At 41.5% G+C, this 18323-nt stretch overlaps 1 protein-coding gene across 1 annotated transcript in view; it reads right to left on the bottom strand.

Annotated features, from left to right (window-relative positions):
• Window positions 1–18323, bottom strand: part of Rpap1 (RNA polymerase II associated protein 1) — a 54706-nt gene that overhangs the window by 23174 nt on the left and 13209 nt on the right. Inside the window, exons 2-4 of the mRNA XM_045156545.1 lie at window positions 3075–3316; window positions 2541–2689; window positions 2192–2281 (exon numbers count right to left, since the gene is read on the bottom strand). Coding sequence (XP_045012480.1) covers window positions 2192–2281; window positions 2541–2689; window positions 3075–3255 — 420 coding nt within the window. The 5' untranslated portion in view covers window positions 3256–3316. The remainder of the gene's footprint in view (window positions 1–2191; window positions 2282–2540; window positions 2690–3074; window positions 3317–18323) is intronic.

Below are 18323 nucleotides of genomic sequence, written 5' to 3'. Positions count from 1 at the left end.
TTGTCTCAAAAATCAGAATAACAGAGCAAGGGAAATAGCTCAGTAGTTAAAGGCATTTGCTTGCAAAGCTGGCTTGGATTCTCCAGTACCCACTTAAGGCCAGATGCACAAAGTGGCAACGTTTCTGGAAGCCCTGGTGCATCCATACCCTCCTGCGTGCCACTTATAAATGAAAAAGAAGGGAAAAAAAAGTTATTTTGGTTTTTTAAAGTAGGGTCTCACTCTAGCCCAGGCTGACCTGGAACTCATTTTGTAGTCTCAGACCAAAAAAAAAAATAAGAAAGAAAAAAGAACTTTACATATACATACACATATACATACACATATACATATACATATACATATACATATACATATACATATACATATACATATACATATATACACACACACACACACATATAAATATATATAATTTGGAAAAGGACTGGAAAGATGATTTAGCAGTTAAAGGCACTTGCTTACAAAGCCTGACAGCTTGGGTTTGATGCCAGATGCACAAAGGGAAGCATATGTCTGGAATTTTTTTTGTAGTGGCAGGAGGCCCTGGCATGCCCATTCATATTCTTTCTCTCTCAAATATATATGTTTTTAATGGGAGTTGGGGGCTGGAGAGATGGCTTATCAGTTAAGGTGCTTGCCTACAAAGCTTAAGGACCCAGGGTTGACTCCCCAGAACCCACGTAAGCCAGATGCATAAGTTAGCACACGCATCTGCAGTTCATTTATGGTGGTTGGAGTTTCTCTTCCTCTCAAAAAAATAAAATAAAAAAGGGGGATGGAACCAGACAAGGTAGTACATGCCTTTAATCTAAACACTTGGGAGCATAGATAAGAGGACCACTTTGAGTTCAAGACCACCCTGAACTCACATAGTGAATTCCAGGTCAGCCTGGGTTAGAGTGAGACCCTACCTTGAAAAACAAAAATAAATAAAAATGGGAAATGGAAGCCAGGTATGGTGGTGCACGCCTTTAATCCCAGCACTTGGAAGGCCAAGGTAGGAGGATCTCTGTGAGTTTGAGGCCACCCTGAGTCTACAGAGTGAATTCCAAGTCAGCTTGGGCTAGAGTGAGACCCCACCTCAAAAAAAAAAAAAAAAAATGGGGGAAGGGGCTGAGGAGATGGCTTAGCAGTTAAGGCACTTGGCTGCAAAGCCAAAGGACCTAAATTCGATTCCCCAGGATCCACATAAGCCAGATGCACAAGATGGTGTATGCATCTGGAATTTGTTTGCAGGGCTGAAGGCCCTGGAGAGCCCATTCTCCATCTGCCTTTTTTTCTCTCTCTCTCAAGTAAATAAAATAATTTTTTAAAGAATGGGGAGTTAGGAGCTGGGCGTGGTGTTGCACGCTTTTAATCCCAGCACTTGTGAGACAGAGGTAGGAGGATTGCTGTGAGTTCAAGGCCAGCCTGAAACTACATAGTGAATTCCAGGCCAGCCTGGGCTAGAGTGAAACCCTACCTCAGAAGCCACCCCCCAAAAAGGAGGGGGTGTTGGAAGCCAAGTGCCTTTAATCCCAGCACTCAGGAGGCAGGGATAGGAGGATAGCTGTGAGTTCAAGGCCAGCTTGAGACTACATAGTGAATTCCAGGTAAGCCTGGGTTAGAACAAAGCCCTAGGTTGAAAAGAAATCTGGAAAACTATAAAAAAGGACTTGGATTGGGGAAAACAGCTCAGTGACACAGCACTTGCCAATGCATGAGGTCCTGAATTCAACCCCCAGCACTGGAAAAAAATAAGTAATTCCAGGGCTGGAGAGATGGTTTAGCAGTTAAATGCTTGCCTGTGAGGCCTAAGGACCCTGGTTCGAGGCTCAATTCCCCAGGACCCACGTTAGCCAGATGCACAAGGAGGTGCACGCATCTGGAGTTCATTTGCAGTGGCTGGAAGCCCTGGTGGACCCATTCTCTCTCTATCTGCCTCTTTCTCTCTCTGTGTCTGATGCTTTCAAGTAAAAAAATAAATAAATAAATAATTCCAGCACTTAGGAAGACTGAGACAAGAGGATACCCACAAGTTTGAGGCCAGTGTGGGCTATACAGTGAGTACAGATCAGCCTGGGCTACAGAGTGAAACCCTGTTTCAAAATAAAACCAAAAGGAACTGCTTATTAGCAAACAATCTGAAGAAGCCATACTCTGAGAACAATTTGTCCTATATGCACCACCTAAGGAAACTCCTGCCTACCTGTCTCTCTTGTGAGCGGTGGAACACAGGGGGAAAGGCAACGCCGCTGGGCACAGGAAGATTCACAGCCACCGAACTTGTGTCGCGTTCCTGTCCAACGAAGCACAAAGCAGTAAAGATGCAGAGACTTGCCCAGGCTGGACACTCTCCCACCTGCACTGGTCCCAGTGCTGTATGACAAGACCCTCACTCCAGGAGGTCAGAAACCCACCTTCTACCCAGTTTCAGTGATTCTAACCCAGCCCCCTGCCTGACTGCTGAAGGAAAAAGTCTTTCCGAAGCACCCTCCACCCAGTTCGTTCCTCCCCAAAATAAGATGCCCTGGCCACCCAGCCAAGCTGAGACGCACAATAATTTTTGTCAAGACAGCCGTGATGTGCTGATCATGCCTGCTCAGTCTTTCTTCAAGGTCCTCATCCTGAGGCTCAGGGTGACCTGGGCTGGACCTAGATCTCTTTGCAGGAGCAGGAACCAAAGCTGGGGGCAAATCTGGGAGATCTGAAAGAAAAAGCCCTGATGTAAGAACATCCATACCTTCTCGGGAAGATGCCAGGGGCTGAGGTGGGGAGTGGGGAAAGGCAACTGCTGTGGGCCCTTGCTGAATGGGTTAGACACACAAACCTCTCTGAAGCTCAGTTTCTTCATCTATAAAATGAGGCTGCGGGACTGGGTGTAACAGCATGCACCTGTTCTCCCAGTACTTGGGAGGCTGAGGAGTTTGTTTGTAGTGGCAAGAGGCCCTAGCAGACATATCCACACTCTACCACTCTCTTTCTCAAATAAATAAATAATGACAGGGCAGAACCCAGCCACTGCAGGATAAGGGATGGGGTCCTGATGTCCCCTCGCTCCGTCTCCACCACACGCTCTCAGAGGCACTCACTGTCCAGCATCACCACATCCCGACAGTCCTGCAGCAGAGGCTGGTCTGAGTTACCAGCGCCATGTCTCCTACTTCCTTTCTTCACCAATTGCACTGCGGGGGCTGTGCCGGCAGTCAGAAACTGACTCTGGAAGCGCAGCAGGTCCACCTCAGACTCCCCTGGCTTAGGTCTAGACAGCATGATGCCACTCAAATTGTCTTCCAGCACTGCTTCCTTGGTGTGGAGATCACCTCATTTACCTCTAAAAGCAATGAATATGAAAGGCCCTCTGTAAATAAATGGTGATTTTCTCTTCTTTTATTTTTAGAGAAAGAGAGAGAGAAAGAATTGGTGTGTCATGGCCTCAGCCACTGAATCAAACTCCAGACACTTGTGCCACCTAGTGGGCATGTGCAACCTTGAGCTTGTCTCACCTTTGTGCATATAGATTTTATGGAATCTGGAGAGTTGAACATGGGTCTTGAGGCTTCACAGGCAAGCACCTTAACTGCTAAATCATCCCTCTAGCCCTGCTTTTCTTTATCACATAGCAGAGAGGGACTCTCTCTCTTTTCATGGGTTCATGTGAACTAATTTCTCTTCATACCGCATTTCCTCATACTTCTGCCTTCCCAGTTATCATTAATATAGTCAAACCAGGATTTGGTGGCATTTGGGAGGTGGAGGTAGAAGGATCAGAAATTCAATTATTCTTGGTTATACACTGAGGTCAAGGCTAGACTGGGCTATATGAGACCCTATCTCAAAAACAGGGTTGGAGAGATGGTTCAGTGGTTAAAAGCACTTGCTTGAAAATTCTGTCAGCCTGGGTTTGATCCCCCAGTATCCATGTAAATCCAGATGTACAAGTGGCACAAGCATCTGGAGTTTGTTTACAGTGAATAGAGACCCTGGGTGTCTATTTTCCCTCTCTCTGTCCCTCTTTCTCCTCTCTTATTCCACTTGTGAATAAATATAAAATATTTAAAAAAATTACAAGAGCCAGACATGGTGGCATATGCCTTTAATTCCAGCATGCAGGAGCAGATATAGCAGATTCGCAATAAGTTTGAGGCCACCCTGAGACTACATAGGAAATTCCAGGTCAGCGTGGGCTCAAGTAAATCCTACCTCAAAACCAATCAACCAACCAACAAACAAAAAAAACCTTACAGGGATGGAGAAATGACTTAGTTGTTAATATGTTTACCCAAAAGCCAAAGGACTCAGGTTCAATTCCCCAGTACCCACATAAAGCCAGATATATAAGATAATGCATGTATCTGGAGTTTGTTTGCAGTAGCTAGAGACCCTGACGTGCCCATTATCTCTCTCTGCCTCTTTCTCTCTCTTTCATAAATAAATAAAATGTTTTTAAAAATGCATTTATTTATTGAGTAACAAAAATAAGGCTGGCAGTATCACCATACCTGATTTTAACCTATATTACAGAGTCATGGTAACACAAAACAGTGTGGTACTGGCACAAAAGCAGACATGTAGATCAATGGAACAGAATACAGGACCCAGATGTAAGGCCAAGTAGCTACAGCCACCTGATATTTGATAAAAATGCCAAAAATACTCATTGGAGAAAAGATAGCCTCTTCAGCAAATGGTGTTGGGAAAACTTATGTATCTATAGAAGGATGAAAATAGATCCTTCTCTCTCTCCATGCACAAGAATTAAGTCCAAATGGCTTAAAGACCTTAACATCAGACCTGAAACTCTAAAACTGCTAGAGGAAAGAGTAGGGGGAACCCTACAACATATTGGTCTTGGTAAAGACTTTCTGAATAAAACCCCAGTTGCTCAGGCAATAAAACCACAGATTAACCACTGGGACCTCATGAAATTACAAAGATTTTGCACTGCAAAGGACACAGTGAATAAAGCAAAGAGGCAACATACAGAATGGGAAAAAATCTTTCCCAGCTATATATCTGATAGAGGATTAATATCTAGGATATACAAAGAAATCAAAAAGTTACATAATAAGAAATCAAACAAGCCAATTAAAAAATGGACTATGGAGATAGAGAGTTCTCAAAAGAAGAAATATGGATGGCATATAAGCATCTAAGAAAATGTTCTACATCCCTAGTCATTAGGGAAATGCAGATTAAAACTACACTGAGATTCCATCTCACTCCTGTCAGATTGGCTACCATCAAGAAAACAAATGAGGGCTGGAGAGATGGCTTAGTGGTTAAGCGCTTGCCTGTGAAGCCTAAGGACCCCGGTTCGAGGCTCGGTTCCCCAGGTCCCAAGTTAGCCAGATGCACAAGGGGGCGCACGCGTCTGGAGTTCGTTTGCAGAGGCTGGAAGCCCTGGTGCACCCATTCTCTCTCTCTCCCTCTATCTGTCTTTCTCTCTGTGTCTGTCGCTTCAAATAAATAAATTAAAAAAAAAGAAAAGAAAACAAATGATCATAAATGCTGGCAGGTATGTGTAAAAAGAGGAACCCTTCTACACTGTTGGTGGGAATGTAATCTGGTCCAGCCATTGTGGAAATCAGTGTGGAGGTTCCTACGACAGCTAAAAATTGATCTGTCATATGACCCAGCTATAGCACTCCTATGCATATATCCTAAGGACTCAACCCATTTCCTTGAAGTACATGCTCAACCATGTTTATTGCTGCTCAATTTAAATAGCTGGGAAGTGGAACCAGCCTAGATGTCCCTCAGCTGATGAGTGGATAATGAAGTTGCGGCACATATATCCAATGGAGTTCTACACAGCGGTAAAGAAAAATGAAGTTATGAAATTTGCAGGAAAATGGATGGACCTGGAATGGATTATACTAAGTGAGGTAACCCAGGCCCAGAAAGCCAAGCACCGCATGTTCTCCTTCATATGTGGATCCTAGCTACAGATGATTGGGCTTCTGTGTGAGAAGGAAAAAACTAGGTAACAGAGACCAGTAAATTAAAACGGAGATATAAAGGGAAGAGAAAGGAAGGGAGGAGGTTGCTTAATAGGTTGGTATTGTATATATGTAAGTAGAAGAATAGATTAATGGGGGTGAAAAGGCCCAAAGTGAAGTCAGGGGAAGAGATTGAGTAAAGGACAGGTGGAGGGAGGGCTAATCAAAACGTAAGAGGATGCAAATAAATCATATGGAATCCTCCAGTCTTGGACAATGGAACACTCAGGAGCCATAGATCGTTGTTAGAAAATTTTTAGTGCCAGGTATGGGATACCTTCCAGTGAGTTGTTGGCCAGGGAGGTCCCTAATGCCCCCAAAACATTACAGGCCATTGCTGAGGCCCTTGGTTTCCCACCAGGAATAGATGGTAAGACCCTATTGCTGAAGACTCCACACACTTGGGCTGCAAGGCCACTGAGAAATCCTGCTGGAGCTGAGCTCATAACCTCCTCCATGTAGACCAGCTGACAGAAAGCTGGAAGAAGCCATTCTATATGTAGTTCGATGGGAGAAAGAGATACCACCAGTGAAGATACTCAACAGTGGACACTGCAAGCCTTATAATTGGCCAACCAAGCCAAATGAGCCAACAGGTACAATAGTGGCATGTTTGTCATGGTGGAAACCAACTGCCCTCCAATCGGACTGGAGGCCCGCTCCATGAGGGGGAGGGGGAATATATCCCTGATAATGAAAACTTAAAACAGGGGTAGTCATGAGCCCTGGGGGTATAACATCTGCTGATGTCTGGAAAAATGTATATACATGATTATTAAACTGCCCAGTAAGCACTTCTCTTAATATTCATACCCTTTTATTAATGCTACTCTCACTTTGGGTAGAGAATCTTCTCCTTTCAGATGGCAATGACCTTGGGACGATTCAGAAGGTATCATGGTGCTGGAAAGAAGTGACTAGAGTACCGAGTAACATCTCGATCACACCTTCCAAGGCTCAGGTTCTAATGTGGAAGAGGTGGTGGAAAGAATGTAAGAGCCAAAGGAAGGGTAAGACTCCTTACAACATGCTCCTTCCAGACACAAAATGGCCTCGATATCCATGACCTCACAGTGCCTGACACTACCTACATAAGACCATTATAAGAGGAGGGAAAGATCACAACATCAAAATTAAAGAGAGACTTATTGAGATGGGGAGGGGATATGAAGGAGAATGGAATTTCAAAGGGGAAAAGGGGGGAGTGAGGGTATTACCATTGTTTATATTGTTTATAATCATGGAGAATATTTTTAAAAATTGAGAAAAAATAAAATAAGATTAATTTAAAAATGCAGTTATTGGGCTGGAGAGATAGATTAGCAGTTAAGGCACTTGCCTGCAAAGCCAAAGGACCTCAGTACAATTCCCCAGGACCCACATAAGCCAGATGCACAAGGTGATGCATGCATATGGAGTTCACTTGCAACAGCTGGAGGCCCTGGCAAACCCATTTTCTCCCTCTCTCTCCTTTTCTCTCTCCCCCCGGCTCTCTGCCTCTCTCAAATAAATAAGTAAAAATGATTGTTTTAAAAATGTATTTATTAGTTAATACGAGAGCAAAGGTAAAACCAGAAGAACTACAAAAAAATGGCAAAAATAAACACACACTTTTCAGTAATATCTCTTAATATCAACGGCCTCAATGCCCCAACCAAAAGACACAGGTTTGGGCTGGAGAGATGGCTTAGCAGTTAAGCGCTTGCCTCTGAAGCCTAAGGACCCCGGTTCTAGGCTCGATTCCCCAGGACCCATGTTAGCCAGATTCACAAGGGGGCACATGCTTCTGGAGTTCGTTGGCAGTGGCTGGAAGCCCTGGCGCGCCCATTCTCTCTCTCTCTGTCTCTTTCTCTCTCTGTCACACTCAAATAAATACATAAAAATGAACAAAAAAATTTTTAAAAAAAGACACAGGTTTGCAGACTAGGTTAAAAAGCAGGATCCTTCAATTTGTTGCCTCCAAGAAACTCTCCTTTCTACAAAGGATGGATACTATCTTAGGGTAAAAGGTTGGAAAACGTGTTTCAAGCAAATGGGCCTAGAAAATAAGCAGAGGTTGCTATCCTAATATCGAACAAGATAGACTTCGGTACAATATTAGAAAAGATAAGGAAGGTCACTTTATATTGATTAAAGGCACACTGCAACAGGACAACATTACAATCCTAAACATATATTCATTTAACATGGGGGCTCCCAAATTCATCAAAAAAACACTATTAGAACTAAGGTCATAGATAACATCAAACACAGTTGTAGTGGGTGACTTTAACACCCCACTCTCATCAATTGACAGGTCAACCCAGCAAAAAATAAACAGAACTTAGTAGCAGAGGCCAGTAAGTTAAAAAGGAGACATAAAGGGTAGAGAAAGGAAGGGAGGAGGATACTTAATAGGGTGATATTGTATATATGTAATTACAATGATTGTAATGGGGAGGTAATATGATGGAGAATGGAATTTCAAATGGGAAAGTGTGGGGGTGGGGAGGGAGGGAATTACCATGGGATATGTTTTATAATCATGGAAAATGTTAATAAAAATTTAAAATAAATAAATAAATAAATAAAGAGGCATCAGGATTAAATGAGGTCATAGAATAAATGGACCTAACAGGTATATAAAGGACATTTCATCCAAAGGTTGAAGAATACACATTCTTTTCAGCAGCACATGGAACATTCTCTAAAAGAGACCATATATTAGAAGAAAAAGCAAATCTTAACAAATACAGGAAAATTAAAATAATTCCTTGCATTCTATCTGACCATGATGGAATCAAACTACAAATCAATAGCAAGAAAAGCTATAGAGCATACACAAAATCATGGAAACTAAACAATCTACTACTAAACGATGAATGGGTCAAAAGAAATCAAGAAGGAAATCAAAAAATTCATAGAGTCAGATGATAATGAGAACATAACATACCAAAACCTGTGGGATACAATGAAGATAGTCCTAAGAGGGAAATTCATAGGTTTATGTGCCTATATTAAGAAATTAGAAGCCAGGTGTGGTGGTGAACGCCTTTAATCCCAACACTCAGGAGGCAGAGGTAGGAGGATTCCCATGAGTTCGAGACTACATACTTAATTCCAGGTCAGCCTGAGCCAGAGTGAGACCCTACCTCAAAAAAACAAAACAAAACAAAAAACCAAGAAAAAGAAATTAGAAAGGTTACAAATAAACGACCTAATGCTTCACCTTAAAGCCTTGGAAAAAGAAGAAAAAGGCAAACCGAAAATCACTTGGCAGGAAGAAATAATAAACATTAGGACAGAAATTAATGAAATAGAAAACAAAAAACAAAAAAATCAAAGAATCAATGAAACAAAGAGTTGGTTCTTTGAAAGGATAAACAAGATTGATAAACCCTTAGCAAATCTGACCAAAAGAAAGACAGAAGACACACAAATTAATAAAGTAGAGATGAAAAAGGCAAAATCACAACAGATACCAGAGAAATTCAAAAAATCATAGGGGCATACACTCCACTAAGTATGAAAATCCAAAAGAAATGTATGACATCCTTGATTTATATGACCTATCTAAATTAAATCAAGATGAGATTCATCACTTAAATAGACCTTTAACAAGTATGGAGATCCAAGCAGTTATCAAAAATCTCCTAACTAAAAAAAAAAAAAAAAAAAAAAAACAAAAAAAAAAACAACTCCCAACTATAAAAAGTCCAGGCCCAGATGGATTCACTGGTAAATTTTACCAGACCTTCAGGGAAGAACTAACACCACTGCTTGTTAAGCTTTACCATAAAATAGAAAAAGAAAGAATCCTACCAAACTCCTTCTACGAAGCCAGCATTACACTGATACCCAAACCAGACAAAGATAGAACAAAAAAAGAAAATTACAGACCAATCTCCCTCATGAACATAGAAGCAAAAATTCTCAAAAAAATACTGACAAACAGAATACAAGAATATATCAGAAAGATCATTCACCCCGACCAAGTAGGCTTTATCCCAGAAATGCAGGGATGATTCAACATATTTAAATCGATAAATGTAATACATTACATAAATGGACTGAAGGACAAAAATCACATGTTCATCTCATTAGATGCAGAGAAAGTATTTGACAAAATCCAACATCCCTTCATGAATAGAAGGAATATATCTCAACACAATGAAGGCTATTTATGACAAGCCTACAGCCACATTAATACTTAATGGGGGAAAACTGGAAGCTTTTCCACTAAAATCAGGAACAAAACAAGGGTATCCACTGTCCCCACTTTTATTTAATATAGTACTGGAAGTCTTAGCCATAGCAATAAGCAAGAGATGCACATAAAAGTGATACAAATTGGAAAGGAAGAGACCAAGTTATCATTATTTGCAGATGACATGATTCTATACATAAAGGACCCTAAAGACTCTACCAGCAAACTGTTAGAGCTGATGAACATCTACCACCATGTAGCAGGATAAAAAATAAACACACAGAAATCAGTAGCCTTCCTATATGCTAACAAACAAACACACAGAGCATGAAATCAGAGAATCACTCCCATTCACAATTGCATCAAAATAAATAAATAAATAAAGTACCATGGAATAAACCTAACCAAGGAACTCTACAATGAAAACTTTAAAACTCTCAAGCGAGAAATTGTAAAAGACACTAGGAAATGGAAAAACATCCCTTGTTCCTGGATTGGAAGAATCAATATTGTGAAAATGGCAATCTTACCAAAAGCAATCCACATATTTCATGTAATCCCAATCAAAATTCCAATGGCATTCTTCATGGAAGTAGAAAAAACAATTCAAAAATTCAACTGGAATCACAAAAAGACTCGAATATCTACAACAACTTTGAGCAACAAAAATAAGGCTGGTGGTATCACCACACCTGATTTTAACCTATACTACAGAACCATAGTAACAAAAACAGCATGGTACTGGCACAAAAGCAGACATGTAGATCAATGGAATAGAATAGAGGCCCCAGATGCAAGTCCGGGTAGCTACAGCCACCTGATAACAAAAATGCCAAAAATACTCATTGGAGAAAAGACAGCCTCTTCAGCAAATGGTGTTGGGAAAACTGGATATGTATCTGTAGAAGGATGAAAATAGATTCTTCTCTCTCTCCATGCATAAGAATTAAGTCCAAATGGATTGAAGACCTTAACATCAGATCTGAAACTCTGAAACTGCTAGAGGAAAAAGTAGGGGAAACCCTTCAACATATTGGTCTTGGCAAAGACTTTCTTTTTTTAAAAAAATTAATTTATTTACTTATTTTTTATTTTCACAATTTTTATTAACATTTTCCATAATTATAAAAATATCCCATGGTAATACCTCCCTTGGCAAAGACTTTCTGAATATAACCCCAATTGCTCAGGCAATAAAACCACAGATTAACTGCTAAAACCTCATGAAATTACAAAGATTTTGTATGGTAAAGGACACTGTGAATAAAGCAGAGGCAACCTACAGAATGTAAAAAATCTTTGCCAGCGATACATCTAATAGAGGATTAATATCTAGGATATACAAAGAACTCAAAAATTAAATAATAAGAAATCAAACAAACCAATTAAAAAGCGGGCTATGGAACTAAATAAAGAGTTCTCAAAAGATGGCATATAACCATCTGAAAAAATGTTCTATATCCCTAGTCATCAGGGAAATGTAGATTAAAACTATGTTGAGATTCCATCTCACTCCTGTCAGATTGGCTACCATCATGAAAATAAATGACCATAAATGTTGGTGAGGATGTGGAAAAAGAGGAACCCTTCTACACTGCTGGTGGGAATGCAATATGATCCAGCCATTGTGGAAATCAGTGTGGAGGTTCCTGAGACAGCTAAAAATAGATCTACCATAGGAGCCAGCTATAGCACTCCTAGGCATATATCCTAAGGACTCATCTCATTACCTTAGAGATACTTGCTCAACCACGTTTATTGCCACTCAATTCACAATTGCTGAGAAAAGGATATATGCCTAGGAGTGCTATAGCTGGGTCATATGGTAGATCAATCTTTAGCTGTTTTAGGAACCTCCACACTGCTTTCCACAATGGCTGGACCAGATTGCATTCCCATCAGCAGTGTAGAAGGGTTCCTCTTTTTCCACATCCCCGCCAACATTTATGGTCTTTTGTTTTCATGATGGTGGCCAATCTGACAGGAGTGAGATGGAATCTCAATGTAGTTTTAATCTGCATTTCCCTGATGACTAGTGACGTAGAACATTTTTTTAGATGCTTATATGCCATTCGTATTTCTTCCTTTGAGAATGCTCTATTTAGCTCCATAGCCCATTTTTTGATTGGCTTGTTTGATTCCTTATTATTTAACTTTTTGAGTTCTTTGTATATCCTAGATATTAATCCTCTATCAGATATATAGCTGGCGAAGATTTTTTCCCATTCTGTAGGTTGCCTCTTTGCTTTTTTCACTGTGTCCTTTGCAGTGCAAAATCTTTGTAATTTCATGAGGTCCCAGTGATTAATCTGTGGTTTTATTGCCTGAGCAATTGGGGTTATATTCAGAAAGTCTTTGCCAAGACCAATATGTTGAAGGGTTTCCCCTACTTTTTCCTCTAGCAGTTTCAGAGTTTCAGGTCTGATGTTAAGGTCTTTAATCCATTTGGACTTAATTCTTGTGCATGGCGAGAGAGAAGAATCTATTTTCATCCTTCTGCAGATATATATCCAGTTTTCAAAAGACCATTTGCTGAAGAGGCTGTCTCTTCTCCAATGAGTATTTTTGGCATTTTTATCGATTATCAGGTGGCTATAGCTACTTGGGCTTACATCTGGGTCCTCTATTCTGTTCCACTGATCTACATGTCTGTTTTTGTGCCAGTACCATGCTGTTTTTGTTACTATGGCTCTGTAGTATAGGTTAAAATCAGGTATGGTGATACCACTAGCCTCATTTTTGTTGCTCAGTATTATTTTAGATATTCGAGGTTTTTTGTGATTCCAAATGAATTTTTGGATTGTTTTTTCTATTTCCATGAAGAAAGCCTTTGGATAAGCACATAAAAGGATGCTTATCATTAATAAGCATGGATGTGAATATCAAAACCACATAAACGAAGCTGGGCATAAAAGCACAAGCCTTTAATCCCAGCACTAGGGAGGCTGAGGTAGGAGGATCACCATGAGTTTGAGATGAGCCTGGGCTACAGAGTTATTAGTCTTCATGGACTAGTGTGAAACCCTGCTAAACACACACACACACACACACACACACAATTGGCAAGAATAGTACATACTTGTAGGCCAGCTACTTGGGAAGCTGAGGCAAGAAGGTTAACTTGAATCAACACATGAGTGACATGCATCACATATTCCTTTGTATTGATAATAGATTTTTTATTTGGATATATCATATTTTCTTGATCCATTCATCAGCTAATAGATATTTGTGTTTCTTATAGATTTGAGTTATTATGAGAATAGGAATTTGAGACCAGCCTGGGAAACAGCATGAGCCCCAGCTCAAATAAAAACAAAAACAAGCAAAATCAAAATCACAATGAGGTTGGGAGGGGGCTGTAACTCAGTGAGAGCTCTATTTAAAAAAGCAAAAACAGGGCTGAAGAGATGGCTTAGGGGTTGAAGCATTTGCCTACAAAGTGAAAGGACCTCGGCTCAATTCCCTAGGACCCACATAAGCCAGATGCACAAGGGGGTGCATGAATCTGCAGTTTGTTTGCAGTAGCTGGAGGCCCTGGCATGCCCTTTTTTTTTTTTTTCTCTCTCTCTCTCTCTCTCTCACTGCCTCTTTCCAAACTCTTGCTCTCTCTCAAGTAAATAAAAAAGCAGGGGCTGGAGAGATGGTTTAGCAGCTAAGGTGCTTGCCTGCAAAGTCAAAGCACCTCAGTTCAATTCCCTAGTACCCATGCAAGCCAGATGCACAACATGGAACATGCATCTGGAATTCATTTGCAGTAGTTGGAAGTCCTGGCACACCCATTCTCTCTCTCTCTCTCTCTCTCTGTCTGTCTCCTTCTGCCTCTTTCCCTCTCTCAAAACAAATAATAGTAAAAATGTTAAAAGCTATTATTATTTTATTTATTTATTTATTTATTGTTTTGGTTTTTCGAGGTAGGGTCTAGCTCTATATAGGCTAGGCTAACCTGGAGTTCACTATGTAGTCTCAGGAGAGCCTCAAATTCACAGTGATCCTCCTCCCTATACCTCCCAAGTACTTGGATTAAAGGCATATGCTACCATGCTTGGCTGAAATGCCAGTTCACATCTACTAGGAAGGCTGTAACTTTAAGTAGGGGAGAGATTTAAAAAAAAAAAAAACCAAGAACCTCAAAACTGTGGGCTAGGCTGTGAAGAAACTGGCATCCTCATATATTCCTATTGGGAATGTAAAATGGTGCAGTCACTATGGAAAACAGTTTGATGGTAACTCAAAAAGTTAAACATAGAGCTACCATATGACACAGCAATTCAACTCCTTGGTATACACCCACGAAAAATGAAAACATATGCTCAGAAAAAAACATGTACATGAGTGTTCAGAACAGCATTATTCATAACTTAAAAGTAGAAAACAGGCTGGAGAGATGGTTCCGTGGTTAAGAATACTTCCTGTGCAAGTATGAGGGTCTAAGGTGGCCTGAGAGACCTCTCAAGTTCAATCCCCAGAACCCACATAAAAAACTGGGTACAAGGCAGCCATGGTGGGGCATGCCTTTAATCTCAGTACTCGGGAGCAGAGGTAGGAGGGTCGCCCTGAGTTCAAGGCCACTCTGAGACCTACATAGTGAATTCCAGGTCAGCTTGGACTAGAGTGAAACTCTACCTCAAAAAAACCAAAACTGGGTATGATCTGGCATTTGAGGCCAGTGTGGAACTACAGAGTGAGTTCTTGGTCAGCCTGCACTACAGTGAGCCTCTACCTTGAAGAAAAAAAAAATTAATATATTCATTTAAGGGCCGGGTGTGGTGGCACCACCTTTAGGGCCAGCACTCTGGAGGTAGAGGTAGGAGGATCGCCATAAATGCAAGGCCACCCTGAGACTAAATAGTGAATTCAAGGTCAGCCTGGGCTACACCAAGACCCTGACTTGAAAACCCAAAAATTATATACATATATTCTCCATTCAATGAATATACTCACCAATTAAAAGGACTATCTGAGCCAGGTGTGGTGGCACATGCCTTTAATCCCAGTACTTGGGAGGCAGAGGTAGGAGGATCGCTATAAACTCCACGTCAGCCTGGGCCAGAGTAAGACCCTACCTCGAAAAACAACAACAAAAATCCACTGATGAATGGGGCAAGGTAATGCATACATTTAATCCCAGCACTCTGGAGGCAGAGGTAGAAGGGTCACAAATTCGAGGCCACCTTGAATATAGAGAATTCAAGAAACTTCTCAAAAGACTGACAGCCTGGGTTCAATTCTCCAGTACCCATGTAAAGAGGCACATGCATCTAGAGCTCATTTACAGTGGCAGGAGACCCTGATGCATCCATACTCACTCTCTTCCTGTCTGTCTTTTTCTGTCTCTCTCTACCTCAAATGAAAAAAAAAAAAAAAAATCCTAGCCAGGCGTGGTGGCACACACCTCTAATCCCAGAACTCAGGAGGCAGAGGTGGAAGGACTGCCATGAGTTTGAGGCTACTCTGAGACTACAGAGTCAATTCCAGATAATTCCTGGGCCACAGTGAGACCCTTCCTCAAAAAACCGAAAAAAAAAAAAAAGGAAAAAGAATCCTTACCGGAGAGTTGGCTCAGTTAAGGCATTTGTCTGTAATGCCTAATGACCCAGGTTCAATTCCCCAGTATCCATGTAAAGCCAAATGTACAAAAAGGTGCATGCATCAGGAGTTTGTTTGCAGTGGTTAAAGGCCCTGCAGTCCTATTCTCTCTCTCTCTCTCTCTCTCTCTCTCTCTCTCTCTCTCTCTCTCTTTCTCTCTCTCTCTCTCTCTCTCTCCTTGCAAATAAATAAAATTTACAAAAAAGAAAAAGAAGTCCACTGATGAGTAGTTTAAAATAAATTTCATGCCTGACACTACCTACACAAGACCATCATAAGAGGAGGAAAAGAGCATGACGTCAAAATAAAAGAGAGACTGATTGAGATGGGCAGGGGATATGATGGAGAATGGAATTTCAAAGGGGAAAGTGGGGGGAGGGTATTACCATGGGATACTTTTTATAATCATGGAAAATGTTAATAAAAATTGAGAAAAAAATAAAAAATAAAAAAAATAAAATAAAATAAATTTCATGTTGTGTGAAACATACCTCAACTAAAAACAAAAAAACCAGGGCTGGAGAGATGGCTTAGTGGTTAAGGTGCCTGCCTGCCTGACCCAGGTTCGATTCTCTAGTACCCACGTAAACCAGACGCACAAGGTGCCCATGCATCTGGAGTTCATCTGCAGTGGCTAGAGACCCGGGTGCACCCATTCTCTCTCTCTCTCTCTCAGATAGATAGATAAACAGGACTTCCGGTTAAGATGGCGGCGTAGGTATCACGCCAAAGCAGCCTAGGGGGGAAAAAAGACCAAAAAAACTCAGCCAAATATACACTTTTACTAAAAAGTGGGGTATATAGGAAATTGAAGCGGCAGCGGAGAAGTAGGAGAGATCCAGAGCATCCAGAGCCCACACAGGCCGGCAAAAGTGGCTCTGTCAGCCCAGCCAACCGCGGCAGCGGAGGCGCACCAGAAACCTGCCAGGCTCGGCTCCAGCCGCAGGAAAAGCCAGATGTGAGAGCTTCCCTCACACCGCGCTCTCTGCAACTCAGGAACCTTGAAGGGCGGCAGTGAGCAACAGAGGAGCAGACCATGAGGTAGAAGAACACGTGGAACAGCAAGAGAACCAGAGCAGCTGTGGCTCCCTCCCCTCCCCACTGCCTGAGCCCAGCTCCAGTGAACAGAGCAGCAGTCCTGGGACCTGGCCACGCCAACTTGAGCCGACAGCGGGACCCAAGCAGGAGCAGAGTCCGGCAGCAACATCAGTGGCTCTGGCACCAGTAACAGTGGCCCCCAGCAGTAGCAGCTCCAGTCGCAGCAGCAGCAGCGGCAGACCCAGCAGCAGCAGACCCAGGAGCAGCAGCAGTGGCAGACCCAGCAGCAGCAGCTTCTGTGGGAGCAATGGCAGTGGACACAGCAGCAGCAGCAGAGGCAGCAGCAGCAGTGGGTCCAGCAGCAGCAGCTTCAGCAGCAACGGCTACAGACCCAGCAGCGGCAGCTTGAGCAGCAGTTCAGCAGCAGGGGTGCTGATCTGCAGGGCCACACTTGCCAGGCTCGGATTGCCCCGCAGGAAAAGCCAGTGCCCAGCTCCAGAAATCAGAACAGCAGCCCTACGACCCAGGCAGCAACTTGACTGAGACCAAAATCATCCAAGGTAACTGGGATTGCACCAGGGAAGGGTCTCACTTGGTGGCAAGCTGACTTGGATCCCTCAAAAGACCAGAAATCTTAACCTCTTTGTTGATAGAGGATCTGGTCATTATAATAACTACTCTTGCATACATACTCGGGGCTGTTTTTGATTGAATTGTACAGTGTTTAGTTAAACTTTGGAATCTACCTATATTTTATTCCACTCAGCCAGCTTGAATACTCCTACAGGAGGGAAACTCAACACCTAAGAACATCTTTGTAGATACTCTGAGAGTCTTAAGAGCCACACCTAACACCTTAAGATCCTACCATGAAAATATATTACATCAAATCAATTGATACAGCTAAGAATACCCAGCTAGCTATAAATCCAAGCATTAACTTAATCCAAGATGCAAAAATATATACATTATAACACAAGAAACACTAAAAAGCAAGATGATATAAATCCACCTAAAAGTATTAAAGCATCAGAAATGTCCTCCAGCAAGAACAAGTTAGAGGAAATGCCTGAGAAAGAGTTCAAAAGAATGATTATAAATATGTTCAAAGAGGTCAAAGAACAAATCAAAAGAAACAAAGAAGAAATCAAAGAGGAAATCAAAGGAATCAAAGAAGAGGCAGGACACCAATTTAATGAAATAAAGAAGGCAATACAAGACATAAATAAGGAAATAGAAATAATAAAGAAAAACCAGTCAGAATTACTAGCAATGAAGAACACAGTTAATGAAATAAAAAACTCTGTAGAAAATCTCACCAGTAGGATGGATGAGGGAGAGGACAGAATATCTAAGCTAGAAGACCAGGTGGCAGATCTAATACAGTCCAACAAAGAGAAAGACAAACTTATAGAAAAGTATGAGTGGGAATTTCAAGATATTCGGGACACTATGAAAAGATCCAATATAAGAATTCAGGGTATAGTAGAAGAAGAAATCCACTCCAAAGGCATAGTAGGCGTCTT

This window comes from Jaculus jaculus, chromosome 8 (genome assembly GCF_020740685.1).
Source record: "Jaculus jaculus isolate mJacJac1 chromosome 8, mJacJac1.mat.Y.cur, whole genome shotgun sequence".
NCBI classification, from domain to species: domain Eukaryota; kingdom Metazoa; phylum Chordata; class Mammalia; order Rodentia; family Dipodidae; genus Jaculus; species Jaculus jaculus.
The sequence above is the reverse complement of the archived record's forward strand: the minus strand, read 5'-3'. Positions and strand labels throughout refer to the sequence as shown.